Consider the following 21,621-nt stretch of genomic DNA (forward strand, 5'->3'; position numbering starts at 1 on the left):
CAAGTATTCTAGTATTTAGTATTATATTCCCATCTCTGCAAAAGAGAGAAATCCCTTCTCATTTCTCTTTGGGGTCAAACTTAAAATCTCAAGCACTCAGTTTCAATTGATGTATTTTTCATAAATTGTTGTAATCTACATCTCGAAGAGTTTTTACTAGTTGTGCTTATCTTTTCTTTAGCTCACATAAGTCACTCCATGCTTCTTTGTATTCATTACAGTCAATGTTTCTCATAGGACGATAATATTCTATTCATGTGCCAGAATTTGTTTACTCTTCCCTAATTAATGGGCATCACTTTGTTTCCCTTAGCTACTACAAATTTTTCATCACTGACTTTCTTGGAGTATGTGCCTAGCAGAGGAATCTCTGGGCCTCAGGAAGGAAATTTTAGTCCTTTTCTTCATATAATTCCAAAAATGCTTTCCAGAATGTTGGAACAATTCACAGATCTACCTACATATTGCTCTAGTACACTCTAATTTCTCTAATTTTAACAATTTTTGTTGTTGCCAATTTGCTGGATATAATGATGATGTTTGTTGTCCTTTCTCAAAGAAAACCATGACATCAGGGAAGTGATGCCATGTCAAGCACATGAAATGGATTTGAGTGAAGGGGTGCTGTGCTAAGTCACCAGCCCCACTTTCTCCTCCAGAGCCATCTGGGTCCAGTGGCCAGATATAAATTAGCACCATTAGAGGTGGCTCTGGAATTGAGGCAGTCAGAATTAAGTGCCTTGCCCGGGGTCACACAGCTAGTAAGTGATGCTGGATTCGAATTCCTATCCTCTTGACTCCAAGGCCAGTGCTCTATCCATTGTACCATCTAATTGCCATGTTGGATATATTGTGAAATCTCATAATAGTAGTTTTGATTTGCATTTCTTTTGTAATTATTGATCTGGAACATTTTAACATATGGTTGTTATGAAATTTTAATGACTAAACTTGGCTCCATTCCTTGGAGCTATTTCTCATCACTGAAGAATGTAGAACTATTGGTTGAAACACTGCATATACCATCAGACCTGGTTGATGTGTTGGCTAGTTTTGAGGAAATAGTCTTTAAGTTAAAAAAAAAATTCATTGTTATAAGAGAGGAAGGGAAGGAGTTATTTGGAAACGAAGGTAATGATGCAAAGCAAGATATTAGGGGCAGCTAAGTGGCACAGTGGATAAAGCACTGTCCCTGGAGTCAGGAGGACCAGCCTCAGACACTTAATAAATTACCTAGCTGTGTGACCTTGGGCAAGTCACTTAACCCCTTTGCCTGGCCAAAAAAAGGCAAAAAAGGATACTAATAAAAATTTCCCCCTTAAGAGTTTACATATTTAGTGGATATTTTTGAATAACTAAGTACTATGAATCAATGCAAAATCTTTGTATTCATACTCAAATTCAGAAAGATATGGTAATTGTGAAAAATCATATATAAAATATTTTCAAAATATTTTTATTTTTGTCTTTAGTATTCCCAGTGCCTAAAATATAAATGTGCATGGCACAATAGGTGACTAATAAAGAATCTAATTTAAATTAATTCCCCAATTTTAAAAAATGCCTGACCAACACATTAAATATTAAACATTTATTAATCATTTGACCAGTCTGTTGAAGCAATTTTTGTTGGTTTTTTTTTTAAAGTTTCTGCTAGGCAATGGGGTTAAGCGGCTTGCTCAAGGCCACACAGCTAGGTAATTATTAAGTGTCTGAGGCCGGATCTGAACTCAGGTACTCCTGACTCCAGGGCCCGTGCTCTATCCACTGTGCCACCTAGCTGCCCCTTGTTGAAGCAATTTTTAATTTATTTTAAAGACTTAAATATTTATAGATATAAATAGGGAACCTGCTTCCTAGGGATAAATATGACATATCTGATCTTATTCTAAACACAAAGATCAGAAAACTTGTCTTGATATACGATGTTTACAACTGAAACACTTATATTTTGACTACAGGAGAATAAAAGATTCTTGTTTATCAAATGAAGAGATACAAAGCTTTCTGTTATTTATAACATTTTGTTCCTTTGAAACTGGGTTTTCTGGTACAGATGTTATAAAGACAAGATTTCAATCCCAATAGTGTTTAAAAAATGAATTTGAATAGCAGTATAATCAATGGCACAAAGTTTTTAAAAAACTACCAAAACCAATCTCAACCATCATATTAATATTAATATTATTATGGTTATTTCATAAGTTGTAAATTAAAAGCTCTAAAGGAGTTCATTAATAAATCAGTAACTGTATATTCAAGGTTTGTGGGCCACAAAATTTTAATGAATTAATGCTTTTATGACCAAAATAAAAGTTATGAAAACAATTTCCACTGATTGAAGTATCAAAACTTGGAAACCATTGTAACAGCTAAACAATAGATACCTTTCATCAAAGGTAGCCAGTACTGGATTTGAGAGACAGTTTCACCTTTTGTACACTTTAAAGAAGTATATAACATGAAAAATTATTATCATTATTGCCTGAGGAAAAAAAAATTCAATTGTTAGCATTCCTTTGATGATAATTTAGCACAGAAAATATTTTCCCATTTATACAGGCTAATATGCAAAGGAGTTGAGGGAGATGTTGCTTGTGTAACTTTTAAATATATTAAAGAATTTAAAACAACTAAATGTTATCCTAGGCACATGGGATTCAAAAAGTGAAAATTAAACAGTTCCTGCACTCAAAGAACTTACATTCTAATATGTATCTAAGTGTATACACAAAAATATGCAGGTTGAGCCAAAAATATTTGGTATAGGTTTTAAATTTAAATATACACACAGAGTTTCCTCCAAAAGAATATAAACTCTTTCAGAGAAGGAATTTTTCCTTTCTTCTTTCTTTTTTTACATGTCTTCCCAGGGTCTAGCACAATGCCTGGTATCACATAAATATTTAATAAATATCAACTGACTGAAATTTTGAAATGGGGTAAGGTTTTGGAGGAAAGAAAATAGTTCTATTTTGGATATGCTGAGTGTGCCTTCATAGTTACCACTTTGAAACATCTAATAGGCAGCTGGAATTATGAGTTTGGAGTTCAACAAAGAGCAATGGACTAGAAAGATATGTTACTTGAGGATTCATCTGCTTAAAGATGATAATTAAACTCATGAGCATAGAGAGAAAAGAGGGACAGGTTAACAGTAATTGGGGAAACTCAAAGATAGAAAGAGTAATCTCAACACTCAGTTATAGAGGGTCAGAGAGCTAGGAGGATAACTAGGGGAGGAGAGAGTCACAGAAACCCAGAGAGCAAAGTATATCTAGAAGAAGGAAGCCAAAGATGCCCAAGGTTGCAAAAAAAAAAAAAAAAAAAAAAAAGAGCAGTAAAAAAAAGTCATCTGATTTATCAATTAAAAGATCATTTGTAAATTGGAGAGAGCAGCTACAATTACTCAGTGAGGTTGGAAGTCAAATCCGCAAAGTGTGGAAAATTGAGTGAGAAGTGAAGAATAGACTTAATAAGTATAGACAGCTTTTAAAGAGATCTACAGGGAAGGATATAAATAGGATGACACTGTGAGGGAACAATAAGGCCTAATGAAAATTTTTAAGGATGGGAGAAACTTGGGTGTGTTTGTGGACAATAAATATGAAATCACTAGATACAGAGATTAATGAGTAAAATTCTAAGTGCCTTAAGGACAGAGGCCATATATATGTTTACTATAAAATAAAAATAAAGAGAAACAAAGAGCTCCCAGGCGTGAAGATGAACCAAGTCTATGTCTATAATACTGCTTCATTATTCCCTATTCCACAAATGTAATGCACCTTATGCAATACTTTGACATCTTCCCTTCAGCAGATCTTGGAACACTCTATACCAAAGTAGCTTCCTCTATTATTTAGGGGCAGGAAATCATTCTCAGATAGTATTACTCAGGTCAGTAATTCCAATCTGAACAGGTCTAACTCACCTACGAGAGTGAAGTTGCTTTCCAGAAGCTCTCTATGGGTGTTGAACCAGGCCTGAGCCAGACGATTGTTTTTGTTCTTTCCAATAATATAATTCATAATGTAAGCAAGCAGGCCTGTTACCATCAAAATTTCCATGTAATAACTTTCCCAGCTATTTTGAAGATGTGCAGGGACCTAACAAAAACAGTATGATTATAATTAATAATAAAAAATGTGGCTTCTTGTGCATAGAAGAAAACTTCAGAAAATATAAATCATAAGCAATAATATCTATTTTAATTAATTAAAATTATTTTCAAAGAATATGGTCATAGAATGGTAAGTAAATCATTCTGATGTTCTATATTAATCCTGCTAGAGAAACATACATAGTATAATGACAAAAAAAAGAATTGGAAAATTATTTGATATACTAGACTATAAGTCATTTTTGCCTAAATCTTATGTATCTGCCCCTCTGCTGTGTTGTGGTAATAATATAGAAAAAGGGTAGAAGGGAAAAGGAATCTCTTCAGTAATTTGTTATCTCAACATCAGTTAAGTGTAAGTAATTATAAGTTGAAGCCAATGGTTACAAAATATCACACTGTGGCTCTATCTGGCATTCAGTGTCTTATATACTTACATCAACAATTGTTATAGGGTCTTTGCTTTTGCTGGAAGACATATCTGGTTTCTCTTCAAAGCCTTCAAATTCCTCATCATCATATGGTTCATTCTCAGTATCCCCCTCCTAAGTAAAGGAAAAACATTGTTTGAGATACTTCTAGAGAAAATAGAGTATGTAAAATAGCAAGCAAAGAACAGAAAACTATGAAATGTTTTCTTTAAAGGTAAAGTCCCATGATTTTGTATTAAGAATTTAAATCAATCAGATCTTCTCCCCAAACAAATCATACACCTTTATTTTTCTACATTTTTTAAATTGAGTGTAAGGAGGAAAAAATTCTCCATTTCATTAGAAGATGAACTTTTAAGATGGAAATATTGCCTTGGTAACAAACCATCCTTCATGAAGGAAAAAGGGCTCCACCTACTGGTCAATAAAGATTAAGTCTAGGCAATAAGGGTCTCTTGGAAAAGGGTTTTGCTTTCATGCTTAGTAGATTGTTACTTATTTCCAGACATTATTGATCTGATTGGTGTAGGAGATCAAAAAGTTCACCTGGGGATCTGTATCTTCAAAGTCCTCTGGGTTGTCATCTGGCCCTTCCAGCTCTACAGTGGCTTCCTCTTCATCTTCTTCAGTGGTTATAACTCGCTGAGGGGGCTCTGTGACAACATCTTCCATTACATCCTCAAACTCAGCAAAGTCATTATCATCATACTCTACCATGTCATCTCCATCCTCAAAATCATCAAACTTGGCTTCCAAGAAATCCCCCAGCATCAAAAGACACACACAGAGTAAGCAGATAATTCTCATTGTGACTGTGAAATGAATGAAAAAGAAAAAACATGCTATATTTACTTGCTTCCAGAATTAATCAAATATTGTAAATACTTCTAAAAAAAAAAGATACAAGGGTTATAAGATTTCTTTTTTTAGGCAATGGGTTAAGTGACTTGCCCAAGGTCACATAGCTAGGCAATTTTTAAGTGTCTGAGGCCAGATATGAATTCAGGTCCTCCTGACCCTAGTACTGGTGCTCTATTCACTGAGCCACCTAGCTAGCTAAATAACTAAAATTTCACCAATATTTCCTATGATGTAATCTGAACAAATGTGATATAGTAGAAAGAAAAAAACCAGAAACTAAGAAACCAAGGATCTTTTCTTGGTTCTTAGATAATTAGCTGTATAAAAGTCACTGGGAAGGCCATTTCACTTCTAGGGGTCTTGGCTTTCTTATATGCAAAATGTGAGGATGGACTCTAATTGGAGAATTTTGCAAGGTGATTCTATTACAAATATTTAGTGAATATCTAGTTTATTGCCAGCACAAATTAGGTATTGTAAAAAATGTCTTGTTTGGCATATAAAGGGCTGTTACAAACTGGTCCTTTCTTATCCTTCTCTGCACATAAACCTTCTCTGGTTCAACCAAACAGGCCTACTTGCTGTTCCTTACACATGATGCTCTATCTTCCATCTCTGGCCCTTACTTTGGCTTAGCTGACCCTCATGCCTGGAATGCTCCTTATCTCCATCTCCTGGGATCCCTGGTTTTCTTTCAGACCCAGATCAAGTGCCACTTTCTGAAGCTTTCTCCTGTCCCTCTGGTGTCTATTGCCCAAAATTTCTATCTGCTTTAAGTGTGTATATACCTATACAAGTTTGTATATACCTACACAAATGCACATTGTTTCTTCCCATTAGAATGAGAACTTCCTGAGGGGTAGCAACTTTTTCCCTTTGGTCTGTGTATCTACAAAATGTCTTGTTTAGGTATTTAATAAACATACATAATGAAAATACAAAAAGATTGTGCTGTTATTATTCTAAGAAGAGGTACAACGTAACCAGAGAATTCAAAGGAAAAAATCCTTTTGGCTGGAAGTTTTCCTAAGGGAAGTAGCAACTGGTTAGAATTACCCCATGGAATAGTTTCAGTATTATGGAGAGAGCAGAAACTAGAGGGTAAAAAAGGATGAATGATGTGAAAGGAGGAGCAGAAAGCAAAGACTATTTTTGAGAAGTGTGGTCTTCAAGAGAGATGGGGAAGAAGCCAGACTAAAGGACCAAGCAGTAGGGTCTAGGAAGTTCCAAAGTCAAGTACTGAAGTCAATTCTATTTGTAGCTTAGTGTGACAACCCATCTTCTGATGAACACTTTTAAGAGGATGAGTCTAATAATCCATTATAGTATTCCTTATTACTACAAGGAATTAAACTAGAATAACCCAACCACTACAGTAAGAGAATCACAGAACCATTCTATTGCTTAAATATTTGCTACTTGCCTTTAGTTCTGAAAAATTTCTAATTAGTAACAGGGCTTCTCCAACCAATTAGCTTTTTGGGTTTTAAAAAAAGTGACTGGAGGAGGTGGCTAGGTAGTGCAGTGGATAGAGCACCAGCCTTGGAGTCAGGAGTACCTGGGTTCAAATCCGACTTCAGACACTTAATAATTACCTGGTCATGTGGCCTTGGGCAAGTCACTTTAACCCCATTGCCTCGAAAAATCTAAAAAAAAAAAAGTGACTGGAAAGGTGCTTTAAAACAGTAATATAAATTCTATGTGTCAAGTGATTGTGGGATTTAGAAATATCATTAGAAATTTAAAAATAATTGATAGCAAATCAGGTTTTGTTTTGTTTTTAATCTTATACCTCAAGAAGTATGATTCTCATAGGATCTTTGCTTTTGCTGGAAGACTTGCTAATTTATCTTCATGGAATTCAAAAGTTTTTGTTTTCATCAACATTTCCTTCCTAAGGACATTCAAGATGCCAAAACAATTTGAGTCCTTTCCAGGGGGGAAAGTAGTTAACTTTTAGCCAGATGCAATCATTTAGCCCATCCTACCCCCCCTTCCTGAACACTTCCTTCACATGCATAACCCCCTGAAATTCCCCAACACAGTCCAAATCATCCTCTGGGGTCGGTATGAGACATTTTAGCAATACAGCATTTTAGGCTTTAGAGAGAATGTTTAGTCTTTTATTTCGATATCTTCACAATCAATTTTGTTTTGTAAAAATGAGGAATTATTTTCACTGTCTAAATTTAAACTTTCCTTCCTATTTATTAAAGTTATAATCTTTTAATTATCAGGCATGCAGAGGCTATTGCCAAATTACTCTTCAAATACTAATGGCACAGATGAGTACTTTTAGTTCTCTTGTTTGTGTTGTCTTATTTTGATTTTTAAAATTCTTTTTCATTGTTCATGAATTTTGTGTAGAGATTTAACTCAATAATGCGGATATTGTAAGCCATAATTCAAGAATTCGAATAACTGGCAATTTCTACATTAATGTTACACTTGATAAATAAGAATAGATTCTAATTAGTGGTAATAAATACTTTAAAAGAAACATGTTTTTCTAATAATTCACTATGTCCATGTGAAAGGACCACCAAGAACAGAAATGATCAATGTTCAGGAAAAGCTTAATTCTTTTTTTTTTGGTTTTGCAAGGCAGTGGGGTTAAGTGACTTGCCCAAGGTCATACATACAGCTAGGTAATTATTAAGTGTCTGAGGCAGGATTTGAACTCAAGTACTTCTGACTCCAAGGTCAATACTCTATCCAGTGTGTCACCTAGCTGCCCCAAAAAGCCTAATTCTTACAATGTTCCAGTACCAGAACTTGTGAACCACCTTTTGCTTTTCAGAACTCTCAGTTCTCTCTAGAACCATTAAAAACTGTAGCTTTATTTATGCAAAACCTGCTTTATACTTAGTAGATCAAAGGTGATTTCCATTTTAATTTTTCAAAGATAGCAAACATAAGAGGAAGGCTAATGGACAAAAGAAAGTAGACCTACTCAGAGTGTATTACAACAATGAACATAAAAAATGAGCCAGTGCTCATTTTAGCTCATTGTAGCCAATGCTATATTTTATGAAGATTAATAAAAATAGGGGGTGGTAAGGGAAATACATGTATTAAAGACAAACCTTAAATATTAGCTTATCTATATTATATTATCAGTAATTGCTCCTCTGATAAATTTCAAACACTTCAAAGTATTTAAATCCTGAGTTAAACTTGAGTCTGATTTATTATTAAACACTTAACACACAAAATTTATACTCTATATCATCAAACACTGCATTAATATCTTATTCTGAAATTTCACCTGTGTAAAACAAAGCAAGTTTTAAAACATGATCCAAATGAACAGAACAAGTGTTAACCTAGGACAAAGACTAGAAAGGTAACTAGACAAACAGGTTGACCCTTGGAGCCAGGAAGACAAAATCAAGTTTTGCCTTTGATACATACTAGCCTTGTGTCCCTCTAAGACTAAGTTATAGTTGAGATACTGATCTGAATTAATGAGAATTTTTTTTATACTGATCAAAATGCAGGTCAGAATCCTCTCCACTCCAAAATTCCAATAGGGTTAGAGAATTTCTATTGGCTGATAATTCTTTTTTCTCCTGGACTAAATAACTCAATTTTACTCATTCAAAATCTGAACAAATCTCAAAATGTTTTTCCAATATTAAAATAGAATCACTTAAAAACCTTAGTAATAGTAAGCAATTTGTTATAAGATATGATTATACCTTTGCAATTAAATATTTGTAACTTCAACTTCTATACTTGGTTCAGGGTGATAGAAATTATAATCTCAGAAGGAATCTGTGAACTTTAACCACAAAGGATTTTTCTAGTTTTGATCCAAAGTATCTTATGGGCATAGGTCTTCCACTTCCAAGTACTTTTCTTTGACTTCTTTAAGTTAGGCTGTATATTCAGCACTGAGGCTCATGAGATGATTCTCATTTGCTAAATGGTCAAGCCAGGTTTCAGGGACATCTTGGTGGTGGCTCTGAATGCCAAGGCCATAGCTCAGCTTGACTGATGGATTCCTTGAAAAGAGTGAGCAGATGTGAGTCAGGAGGAATAGGCAGGCAACTTGCTGATGGGAGAGATAGTACTTTCCCTACAGAACTATAGTTAGTTTTCAAAAGATTGTGTAGAAGCAATTTAATAGTGTCAATGGTCTCCAGCATGGGGTGAAAGACAATCCACTGAGTGGCAGAAATATTAATTTCTATTTTTAATTCTGTCTAAAAAAACTTAAGCAGTTAAAATTTTACTAATGTTTAATATATAGATCAGTACTAGTACTGTCATGTGTTTATAACATGTCCCAAGAGATGTGTGAAATTACAGGAAGATAATATGGGAGTTTCACAATGCAGAAGGATTGATGGTGCCAAAGTTAGTTTGTTCACTTTTAGCATATTACAATATACTGCAGTTTATATGTGCCCAATTAAGTGGATTTAAAGACATTTTATTAAAAAGATTCCTGCAAAGAAACCACAGACTGAATGGAATACTAAGGATTTTAGCATAAGCAATTAGCAGAAACAACATTTCTACTCTTATGACTCCTTTTTTCTGTCAGTCTCATGAGGGATGACAATAAAATATAAAGTTGACAAAAAATCAGCTAAAAAATGACTCAGAATTAAATAAAAAGTACTTGAAATAAAGATTTAAAAATCCTATAATGAGGAATAATGTTCACTAATAATCTAGTTAGGACCAATGGCAATAGGCCCCTTTTGCAAAGCTAAAAATTCACTATAAGACTGGGCAAACTGGAGTGTCCATACACAGTCTCTTATTTTCTTCTATAAAAAGCAATAAAACCATCTCAAGATTTAATTGGTTCAGAGAATGTGGGCATTGACAAATAATTGATGTTTCCCAATAAAAAGGGATAATGACTCAGCAAACAAGTAGTTGGTGATTCTCAAGCTTAATGGACTTCCTTACATTCAAACAAGTCAATGCATATTTATTTTATTAAAAAAATTTTTTTTGGTTTTTGCAAGGCAATGGATTAAGTGAGTTGCCCAAGGTCACACAACTAGGTAATTAAGTGTGTGAAGCTGGATTTGAAATCAGGTCCTCCTGACTCCAGGGCTGGTGCTCTCTCCACTGCAGCACCTAGATGCCCCTAAAATTTTTTAAAATAATTTTAATTTTTTCCCAATTACATGGACAATTTTTAATTCATTTTTAAAATAAAATTTTGAGTTACAAATTTTCTGCAACAATCCCCCTGCCCCTTCCCCTGAGATGATAAGCAATTTGATATAAATTATACATGAATTCACCTTTATTACTGGATCATCATTGTAGCAAATGTGGACACAAGGAAAGAAGCATTTAAATAAACCAATATTAAATCTTTGCTGACTATACTTTTGTGCTGTTGAGCAAACTTCCCTTTCCTAAATATTATGTGCTATGAAGTCTCAGTTGATTCCAGGTCTGAGCCAGAACCACTGAACTGGCTTAAGTAAGATGGTTTGATTTGGAATGACCTTGTAGCCAAGCTACAGGACAAAGTAGACAGAAAAATGTAGAGGGAGATGAGCTCCAAGATTGGGCAGTTTTGCATATGGGCATGGCATCCAATGCCTACCATACTTCTGGAGAAATAATTCAAGTCCTTTCAATGAGTCAGGGAAGGGACTCTCACTGACCTAATGAGAAATATGTCTTTGGGTATTTAAAAAGATATGAATATATACTCCCAGTCTTTTAAGACAAAAGATGGGTAGGTATCTCATGACCTTAATAATGAGTAAATGGGGCAATAACAATGTATGCCAGGACTGAATGGTCCCAGAGAGCATGTATGATCTACAATTCAAGTTTTAAATTAAAAAAGTGTTTAACTATAAGGTGAAAAGAATGTGAGCGGAAGTAAGGATGAGAACTTGGAACCTGCCCCAGTAATAAAAGACTACAACTTAATCTATTACTACATCATTGGAGTGACTTCCTCCAGGGAAGGTTTTCTCTAGCCAGGCAATTTGGGGAAGGGAGGAGTGCAAGACCAGCTTAGATAATGATGAGAACAATGATCTGTGAGGATGTGATTCAATGGAGCCAATGCATAGCTACTCTTGGCTATAGAGTTCCAGGTCCTAGACTGGAACTGTTTGTTTGTCCATTTTTAGATGTCTAAGAAAGGAAGATGTGCATACCTGGCTGATTTAGTTGTAAAACAGTTAGTTGGTGTTCTGTTTTTTGGGGGGAGGGTTTGAGATCCCCAAGCAAATGGACAGAGTAAGAGGTGAGGTTCGTGGACTGGCTCTATACCCCACTCTCTATCAGTTAATATGTCTTTACAGTTTCTTTGAAACTGTCCCCTTTGTTGTTGCTTATTGCACAGTATTATTGTATTACATTCTTATACCATAATTTGTTCATTCATTTCCCAATTAATGGGCATCCTCTTTTCTTTCTTTTTCTTTTTTTCTTTTGCAAGGCAATGGGGTTAAGTAACTTGCCCAACTAAGTAAATATTAAGTGTCTGAGGCCATATATGGACTTAGGTGCTCCTTACTCCAAGACCAGTGCTCTGGGCCACCTAGCTGCCTCAAAGTACAATGATTTTTAGATTTCTCCTTGCTTTGTTTTTCAGGCAACCTGCTGACATCATTACTCTTACATTTTTAAAAATCTTTTGACTTTGTTCTAATATTTCTAGCTGTCTCATAGAGTAATTTATTTCTCTCTGATCTAGTTTTTAGAGAATCCATTGCTACGGCAAAGTTTGTCACTTCCTCTAAACTACTTATTTTTTTGTTTAATTCTATCTTCAGTAGTTTTTATTTCAATTTTAGCTCTTAATTTAGCTCTTAATTTCTTATTGTTATTCATGTCCAACTGAGTGTCACAATCTGGACCTGAAGTCAGAAGTAACCAGAATTCAAATCTGGCTTAGATATGCATTAACTGTGTAACCCTGGGCAAATCATTTTAACTTTTATTTGCCCCAGTCTCCTCACCAGTAAAATGGGAATAACAATATCCTTTCATAATTGTCATAAAGATAAAATGAGATAATATTCGTAAAGCATTTTCTAAACCTTAGAGTCTTGTATAAAAGGTAGCTATTATTAGCATATTCTTACTCTGAATCTCTGCTTGCAGTTATTATAGTTACTTCTTTTAGGGCAATATATATAGGTTTGCAATAATTTGTATGCATGTGGATGTTTTGATTTACTCATATTTCAAGGTTTAGTCTCTAAAATAGGGCTATGTGCTAGAGCCTATTTTAATGTATAGTTTGGGCCTATTTGTTCTCAGTTTGTGTTTCCTGGATTCCTGCACTGATCTCTACCTCCAGGAATTAAGTCCTCCTTCAGCGGTCCAGGGCTTTCTCTAGCTCAAGACTTGAGTGTTCCACTTTGAGCATTCTTGTTATCACACTGGTTGTTACCTACTGCTGTTCCCTGTGACTTCCAAGGTCCCCACTCCAGGGCTTTCTGACAATGGGGCTTTCTTGGATGCCTTTTCTTGCTGTCTCTGAAGACAGGCAGTTACATGTGTCCCTAGCTTCTGGTTGCTGGAAGGTTACTATGTACTAGTATAGTAGTATTTGCTTTCCTGGAAAGGTCTACTTTTGTATTGCCTATGAACTCTTCAGGCTAACTTCTACGCAGTTCACTCTATCCCTTTAGCAAGAGGTGACCAATTATGACCACATGATACCTTAATTACAATGATTTTTTTTCCTCTAACACCAACATGATCATACCTTAGATATCATCATCTCTAATAAGTGCATTGCTTCCAGGATTTCACTCTCCAAATAAAATCTACTTTCACTTACCATTGTGGAAACTGAGTGAACCACAGACTGATTCCATCTTGTGACTCAAATCTGGATCTAGCTTAGTTTCCCTTCTAATTGATTATGGAACTAAGTTTAATTTCTTTCTAGTGATAAAACTTTATTCCACTATGTGAATTGTGAGAGAACTTTACTGCATTGTTTGAACCTAGCCATGAGTGTCTGGGAAGCTGGGCCACAAGTTTTCTCACAATTATAAATCTCAAGCAACCCAAGGGGCTTATCTGAAAACTGGTCTCATACTGTTTCCTTGTTCCTTAGATTGAATGCAAACATTTAGGGGGTTGAGTGAGACACCTTTTCCTGATTTCAGAGCATTGCACCTGTTTGCTCTCCCTCTCCCTACTTGAAAAGTTCCTAATACTTCCTTCAATTAGAAATCAGCAGCTAAGCGCCTCAGGGACAGAGTACCAGACCTGAAGTCAGGAGGATCTAAGTTCAAATGTGACCTCAGTCACTTACTAGCTGTGTGATCTTAGGAAGTCACTTAACTTTGCATAGCTCCCCCCTCATTCAAATCCAATTTATATGCATATTATGACATCATTTCCTTGATGTCATGATCCTCTTCAAGAATGAAGGATAAACATCCTGGTAATTATTTTCTTTTAATGCATAATTGTATTCAGGGTCCAGTGCCAAGTGAGGAGGCCTGAACCCTATTTGTTATTCAACTGGCATACATTAATAAATGGATACATATGGAAGTATGAAACTTTGTTTCCTCAGTTATTTGAGATTTCATCATACCTTCTCACAATAGCATTATCTTGACTTATCCTTACACTTTTGACCTACTTTCCTCACTTCAGCTTCATTTACTTCCAGACCTATCCCAAGCTACATGATATACACTACCATTTTTTTTGCAAGGCATTGGGGTTAAGTGGCTTGTCCAAGGCCACACAGCTAGGTAATTATTAAGTGTCTGAGGCCGGATTTGAACTCAGGTACTCCTGACTCCAGGGCCGGTACTCTATCCACTGCGCCACCTAGCCACCCCTACCACCATTTTTTAAAAAAGTCCTTTCTCTCCTCCATTCTGACTTTTAATTATTTCTGTCTTATGACACCTTATTCCTTTGTAACCCTTAACATATTTCCTCCATGGTTTTCTCTTGAGAATTGTTACCAAATACTGTTATAGCAACAAAAATTAAGATAATTTATTTGCTGCAGATTTGTGGTATATCACAGTTAGACCCCATACCAATTGGCCTCTGCTTCCACACTACTGATGACCACTACCCATGACCTATTTGCCAAATTCAATGTACTTCTTAGTTCTTAAACACAAGGACCTTTGTTTAATTTTGACACGGATGGATAGCTGTGTGGCCTTGGGCAAGCCACTTAACCCCATATGCCTTGCAAAAATCTTAAAAAAAAAAAAAGGACATGGATGGAAGAGTCATTCTTCTCTTGGATTTAGAGACACTATACTGTCCTGGTTATCTTTGTACTTAATTCTTCTTTGAAGTCTCTCCTTTGATTCCTTATTCTCTAACTTAATAGATAAATTTCTTAAGGGACTCTTCTGGATCCTCCTCTATTTTCTTTATTACTTTTCCCTTAGAAATCTCATTTAATACCATTTGCTTCAGTTACTACCTCTTTAATGGTAACTCCTGAATCTGCCCTGACCAGGGTTCAAATTCTGGCTCTTGACTATTTACCTGTAGAAGCAATCTCAGTAATATGTTTTATATTTGTCACCACTGGTCCCCCTTATTAAGGTTCTTATCACTACTTAACTAGACTATCCTAACTGCATCCTTTTAGGTATTTTTACCTCCATTTTCTTACCCTTTCAAACCATGTGCTTATTTCTGCACCCCCCCCCCCCAATATTTTTGGCCAATAACTAGACAAGTCACTATTCAGCTCAAGTCTTCAGAGATTTTCTACAACTAAGGAGTAAAGTTCTAATTTCTGCCTGGCATTCAAGTACTTCCACAACTGTGGCACTACATTGCCTTTCTAAATCTGTCTACTATTACTCTTTTCATATACTCTATGCTCTGTTCAAAATGTACCATTCTCTTCTTCCTAAATTTGTACTCTACTCTTGTACTGTTTCACATACCTGGGATGTCCCTCCTTCCTTTCATCTACTGAATTCCTTACCTTTCTTTAAAGACCATCTCAAATGCCACTTCCTGAATGAAGCCTTTTCTGATATCTGATTGTAGAAAACAAACTTTGTTCTAAGAATACACTTCATTTTGTAACTCTTTGCCATACATTCCACATTGTATATTATAGCTATCTACCTTGATGTTTTATTTACTAAACTTCCTCTTACTAAGTTCAATAAGAGCAGAGATTCTGTATCTCCTCGGAAAGTGCAAAGTACTTAGCAAACAGTAGGTGCTTAATAAATGTTTCATTGTATTTTCCAAATTCCAAAATTTCCAAAGTTCAAAATCTTGTATTTATCTTCGATCATTTTTCTTCTCCTCCAGCATTCACATAAAGCCAGTACATTCTGTCATTTATGTTTTTGAAATGTGTTTTGCATTACTCCCTTTTATGCCAATGCAACAGACATTTATCATGCACTGAATTTCATTCCTATAGCAAACGTACCATATATGGGGTTTGGAGCATTATTCTAATTTTAGAGAATAACTATATTCCTCATAAGCATAGGAATCTTGTCTCTCAATTAACTCCTTCAACACCAGACTATATTGCCAAATTCAAGGTCAATTATGGTGAGTAAGATTTGACTAGCAGCATATTAAACTATTACCAGTAGACAAGAAACTAGAAAACTACCTGGAGGTTTTCCTATGGCACAAAGCTAGGTTTTAAGTTTCGTCAATGCAAATAAACCTATTTTCAACTTCTTTTCTATCACATAGCAGGTATCTAAATAGGTGCTTTAAAAAGTGTTCAATGGGGGTGGCTAGGTGGTAGAGCACTGACCCTGGAGTCAGGAGTACCTGAGTTCAAATCTGGCCTCTGAGACTTAATAATTACCTAGCTGTGTGGCCTTGGGCAAGCCTCTTAACCCCATTTGCTTGAAAAACCTAAAAAAAAAAGTGCTCACTGAAAATGAATGTGATGGCCTTCATTTTTTTTAAGGTTTTTTTGGGGGGGTAAGGCAAACAGGGTTAAGTGGTTTGCCTAAGGCCACACAGCTAAGTAATTATTAAGTGTCTGAGACTGGATTTGAACCCAGGTACTGACTCCAGGACCGGTGCTTTATCCACTACGCCACCTAGGTGCCCCTGTGATGTCCTTCATACAAGAAAATAACAATGTTAACTCATAATTAGTATAGTTTATTCCCCCCCCCCATCTTCTTGCCTTATGACCAACTGTTCACATCTGTAAGACAGAAGTTGGGTTAAGGACACCATGAAATAGTTCATCCTCTACATTAACTAGCCTGTCTAAATTTAAGTCTATGAACTTAATAATTAAATTTACATAATGCTTTGAGGTTTGCAAAGTGTTTTACATCCAACATCTCCTAAAAGTTAACTTACTCTGTATTTCTGGCATAAATCTGACCTGATGAAAGTGTATAATCTTTTTTTCCATCAATATTCATTAGGAAAAAATGTGTAAGGAAACATAAGAAGTTATGCTAAAAGAAGGCACAGTATTAATAATCTTTATAATGAATTCAAAAGTGATGAAGTCACCCATTAAATTGAAGAGGATAACAGTAGATTAGAAAGTAGAGTACAGTAATATGTTTACTTCAAACAGTAAAATGAAAGGTTAGAACAGAATTAATTATATTGCAGGAAAATTTTAATAGAAACAGAGAAATGAATTATCTCACATAAAACAAGAAATTTAAAAAATACTTTAACAGATAAAAAATCAGAGCGGCAGCTAGGTGACAGTGAAGAGAGCACTGGGTCTAGGTTCAGGAAGATTTGAATTGAAATTCAAATCCAGTTTTGGACATTTATTAGTTATGTGACCCTGGACAATTCAGCTAATTTCTGCCTCAGTTTTCTAAATTGTAAAATGAGGATAGTAACAGGACCTACAATGCAGGACTGTTGTAAAGATTACACAGGATAACATTTGTAAAAAGCACTTAGTACAGTCTCTGGAACATGTTTCTTAATATTCAGACATTTTCAGAAATATCCAATTCTTCTGACCCCATTTGGGGTTTTCTTGGCAAAGATACTGGAGTGGTTTGTCATTTCCTTTTTTTAAAAATTTTTTTATTTATTTAAGGCAATGGAATTAAGTGATTTGCCCAAGATCACACAGCTAGGTAATTATTAAATGTCTGAGGCAGCATTTGAACTCAAGTCCTCCTGACTCCAGGGCGGGTCCTCTATTCACTGTGCCACCTAGCTGCCCCTGTCATTTCTTTCTATAGCTCATTTTACAGTGGAGGGAACTGAGACAAACAGAGTTAAGCAACGTGACTAATGTCAACAGCTAGCAAGTGTTTGGGGTCAGATTTGAACTCAGGAAGATGAGTCTTCTTGACACTAAGTCTGGCACTCTATCCATTGTGCCACCTTGGTGACCCTGACACAAAGTAAGTACTATAGAAGAAATACTGTTCTCTCCTTCCTATCATAGGGAAATTATTTAATTTTCAAATTTTAAGTAGGAAAAGATAATAAATTACAGAGAAAAAAACAGTAAAATTCTGTCAGTTAAAAAGGTCTCAATGTGCCCCTTTTGGACTTAATTAACAAATCTAACAAAAAAAGATAAAACAAGAAAGTAAGACTCATAATAAGACTTTAAAAGATAAACACAGCGGAGCCAAGATGGTGACATGAAGGGATCGAGTCTTAGGAGCTCTCTGATAAAAACTCATAAACTAAGGACTCTAACTAAACTTTTGAGAGACAGAACCCACAAAGGGACCCAAGTGAGGCAGTTCTCCTACTCAAGGTAACCTGGAAAAGAGCAGAAAGGCTCTGCTCCCCCGGGTTGGAGGGGCTGCCCGCCAGAGGGGTGGCCCGCCAGAGCCAAAGAACTTCAGCCTCCCGGACGCAGCCCCAAGGCGCTGGGAGTCACAGCTCGCAGCGGGGGGGGGGGGGGGGGGGGGGGGGGGGGGGGGGGGAAATCTCCTGAGCTGCACCCCGAGGAGCACCGGCACAAAGTGGGGGAACAGCGGGGGACCGTGAGCACGCATGGAGCCCAGCCCTCAGGGCACACAGCTAGCAGCTTGGTCTTTGGCAGCCCAGACTGGGAAACAGAAGCAGGTGGAGCGGGTAAGCAGGAGCCCCCAGGGCATGAGCCCATTGAGCTGAGGGAGGGGAGTGAAGAGAGAGACTGCCCAGCTCTGTCCTCTGCCCCTGGAACAGGACTCTGGGGCTCTGACCACATTCAGATCCTGATTGAAGTCTAGCCCCCCCCCAGAACAGCAGGGCCCCCCCACCTCGACCCTGTGGCAGAGAGGGGCGCTCATGGTCATTCACAGACCAGGAGGGAGGACAGAGCCTCACACACTGAGACCCTTGGGGGATTGTCCCAAAAGCTCAGGAAGCACCCCAAAAAACAGGCTTAGGCTGGGAAAATGAGCAAGCAAAGAAACAAGAGGAAGACCATTGAGAAATATTTTGCAAATGAGCCTAAGAAGGATCAAAATATTCAGTCTGAAGATGAGGAAGCACAAGCTCCTGCATCTAAAGACTCCAAGAAAAAACAGACATTGGGCTCAGGCTATGACAGAGCTCAAAAAAGACTTTGAAAATCAAATGAGGGAGTTGGAAGAAAAACTGGGAAAAGAAAGGAGAGAGATACTGGAAAAACATGAAAATGAAGTCAGCAGCTTAGTCAAGGAAATCCAAAAATATGCTGAAGAAAATAGCATGCTAAAAACCAGCTTAGGTCAAATGGATAAAACAGTTCAAAAAGTTATTGAGGAGAAGAATGCTTTAAAAAGCAAAATTGGCCAGATGGAAAAAGAGATAAGAAAACTCTCTGAGGAGAACAAATCCTTCAGACAAAGAACAGAATTCAGGGAGATTGATGAATTTAACAGAAATCAGGAATCAATACTTCAAAACCAAAAAAAAATGAAAAATTAGAAGAAAATGTGAAATATCTCATTGAAAAAACAACTGATATGGAAAACAGATTTAGGAAAGATAATTTAAAAATTATTGGAATACCTGAAAGTCATGATCAGGAAAAGAGCCTTGACATCATTTTCAAAGAATTACTACAGGAAAATTGCCCTGATATTCTAGAAGCAGAGGGCAAAATAAAAATGGAGAGAATCCACCGATCCCCCTGAGAAAGAGATCCCAAAAAACCAACCCCTAGGAATGTTATAGCCAAGTTCCAGAACTCCCAAGTCAAAGAGAAAATATTACAAGCAGCCAGAAGGACACAGTTCAAATATCGTGGAGCTGCAGTCAGGATCACGCAGGACTTAGAAGCAACTTACATTGGAAGCTCGTAGGGCTTGGAATATAATATACTGGAAGGCAAAAGAGCTTAGAATGCAGCCAAGAATGAACTACCCAGCAAGGCTGAATGTCCTCTTCCAGGGAAAAAGATGGACTTTCAATGAACCAGGGGAATTTCAAAGGTTCCTTTTGGAATGGCCAGAGCTGAACAGAGGGTTTGATCTTCAGATACAGGACTCAGGTGAAGCATGGACATTGGAGGAGAGGGGGAAAACATGAGGGACTTGATGATGAACTGCATGTATTCCTCCATATAAAAATGACACTGATAATACTCATATGAACCTTCTCAGTTAATAGAGCAGGTAGAGGGAGCTTTTATAGTTGAAGCACAGGAGAAAGCTGAATTCGAAGATAAAATATGGTGTAAAAATGGAGTCAATAGGAAAAAAAGAAATGGAATGGGAGAAAGAAAAAGGAGAGGGGGAATAGTCCAAGATATTTCACATAATAAGATTTTTTTTTATTACAATGAGCTATTGCAATGATATGGAAGGGGGGAGGCAAGGGGGAATGAGGGAACCTTTGCTCTCATCAGAGATGGCTAGGAGAGGAAACAGCAAATATACTCAATGTGGTATAGTCACCTGGAGTAAGAAGGAGGGGGGAGCAGGGGGAAGGGGTGGGGATGTGAATAAAGGAGGAGAGGATGGACCATGGGGGCAGAGTGGTTAGATATAACACATTTTCTTTTTTACTTCTTGCAAGGGGCTGGGATTGGATGGCCTGCCCAGGACCATAGGGCCAGGTGGATTCTGGGCCTAAGGGGTGGTATGGGGGCTTGGGGCCTCTTGGCCTCAGGACCAGGGATCTGTCTGCTGCGCCACTCAGCGACCCTATAGCAGAGTCAGAGGGAAAGGAGAGAGAAAATATAGTACATGGTAGTGGAGAAATAAGAAAGGAGGGAGTTGCAATCAGCAATGGTAACGTTGGAAAAATATGGAAGTAACTTTTGTGATGGACTTATCATAAAGAATGTGATCCACCCATGACAGAGTTGGTATTGGAACAAAGACTGAAGCACATTTTTTGTTATTATTATTTGGGGGAGGGTGCAGGGCAAGTGGGGCTGGGTGGCCTGCCTGGGGCCACATAGCAGGGTGATCTTTGGGTGTCTGGGGCCGGATTCGGACCCAGGTGCTCCTGGCTCAAGGGCCAATGGTCTGTCTGCCACCCAGCCACCCCTACTATTATTACTATTTTATTTTATTTTGGGTCTTTTTTTTCCTTCTTTTTGGTTTTTGCAGGGCAGTGGGGATCGGGTGGCTTGCATGTCACATGGCTCGGTGATTATTGGGTTTAGGAGGCTGGATATGGACTCAGGTGCTCGTGGCTCCAGGGCTGGTGCTTCGTCCATTGTGCCACCTGGCCATACCTACAATTATTACTATTATTTTTTTTAATTTTAATTTTTTTCTCTCCCCTTTACTTTTTTTGCCCAAGCAAGTCTATCTGTATTCATGGGGGGAGGGGTATTTTGTTTACTTGTAAACAAGAATATTTTATTAATGTAAAAAAACATTTGTACAAAATGAGAACAAAAAATAAATTAAAAAATAAAAGATATACACACACATTTTGTGATTATTAAATATTAATAATATATAGCTCTCTCAGTTTTGCAAGGTACTTTTATAAAAATTGATCATTTGCTAGGGTAGGGATTAAATACTATGGCCCAAGGATCAAATCTAGCCTACCTCTGTTCCTGAATGGTCAAAATGGCTAAGAATAGCTTTAAGAATTTTAATTATTATAAAACTATTTTAAAATATTAAAATCATTAATTTGTGGACTGTACAAAAAAAAGGGGGGGGGAACAGGTCAGATTTGACCCATGGTTTGCTGACTCCTCTACTAGGATGTAAAAACAAATGTGGAAAATCAGAGTATTAAACACATCTTTTACTGATAAGAGCTAATAATAGCTAGAATTTACATATTATTTGTTAAATGCTTTACAAATATTTAACTTTATTCTCATAA

The 21,621-nt window shown here is 36.7% G+C and overlaps 1 protein-coding gene across 6 annotated transcripts in view; it reads right to left on the bottom strand.

Annotated features, from left to right (window-relative positions):
* Positions 1–21,621, bottom strand: part of CCDC47 (coiled-coil domain containing 47) — a 37,285-nt gene that overhangs the window by 11,968 nt on the left and 3,696 nt on the right. For 4 of the 6 annotated variants that reach the window (XM_074224449.1, XM_074224448.1, XM_074224444.1 and 1 more), the window contains exons 2-4: positions 5,101–5,366; positions 4,561–4,668; positions 3,935–4,109 (exon numbers count right to left, since the gene is read on the bottom strand). In XM_074224449.1, coding sequence (XP_074080550.1) covers positions 3,935–4,109; positions 4,561–4,668; positions 5,101–5,361 — 544 coding nt within the window. In that variant the 5' untranslated portion in view covers positions 5,362–5,366. Of the gene's footprint in view, positions 1–3,934; positions 4,110–4,560; positions 4,669–5,100; positions 5,367–9,116; positions 9,423–21,621 lie in introns of all 6 variants that reach the window. The other 2 variants (XM_074224446.1, XM_074224445.1) reach the window with 1 other exon arrangement.

The sequence above is a fragment of the Macrotis lagotis genome, chromosome 2 (genome assembly GCF_037893015.1).
Source record: "Macrotis lagotis isolate mMagLag1 chromosome 2, bilby.v1.9.chrom.fasta, whole genome shotgun sequence".
In the NCBI taxonomy this organism is placed as follows: domain Eukaryota; kingdom Metazoa; phylum Chordata; class Mammalia; order Peramelemorphia; family Peramelidae; genus Macrotis; species Macrotis lagotis.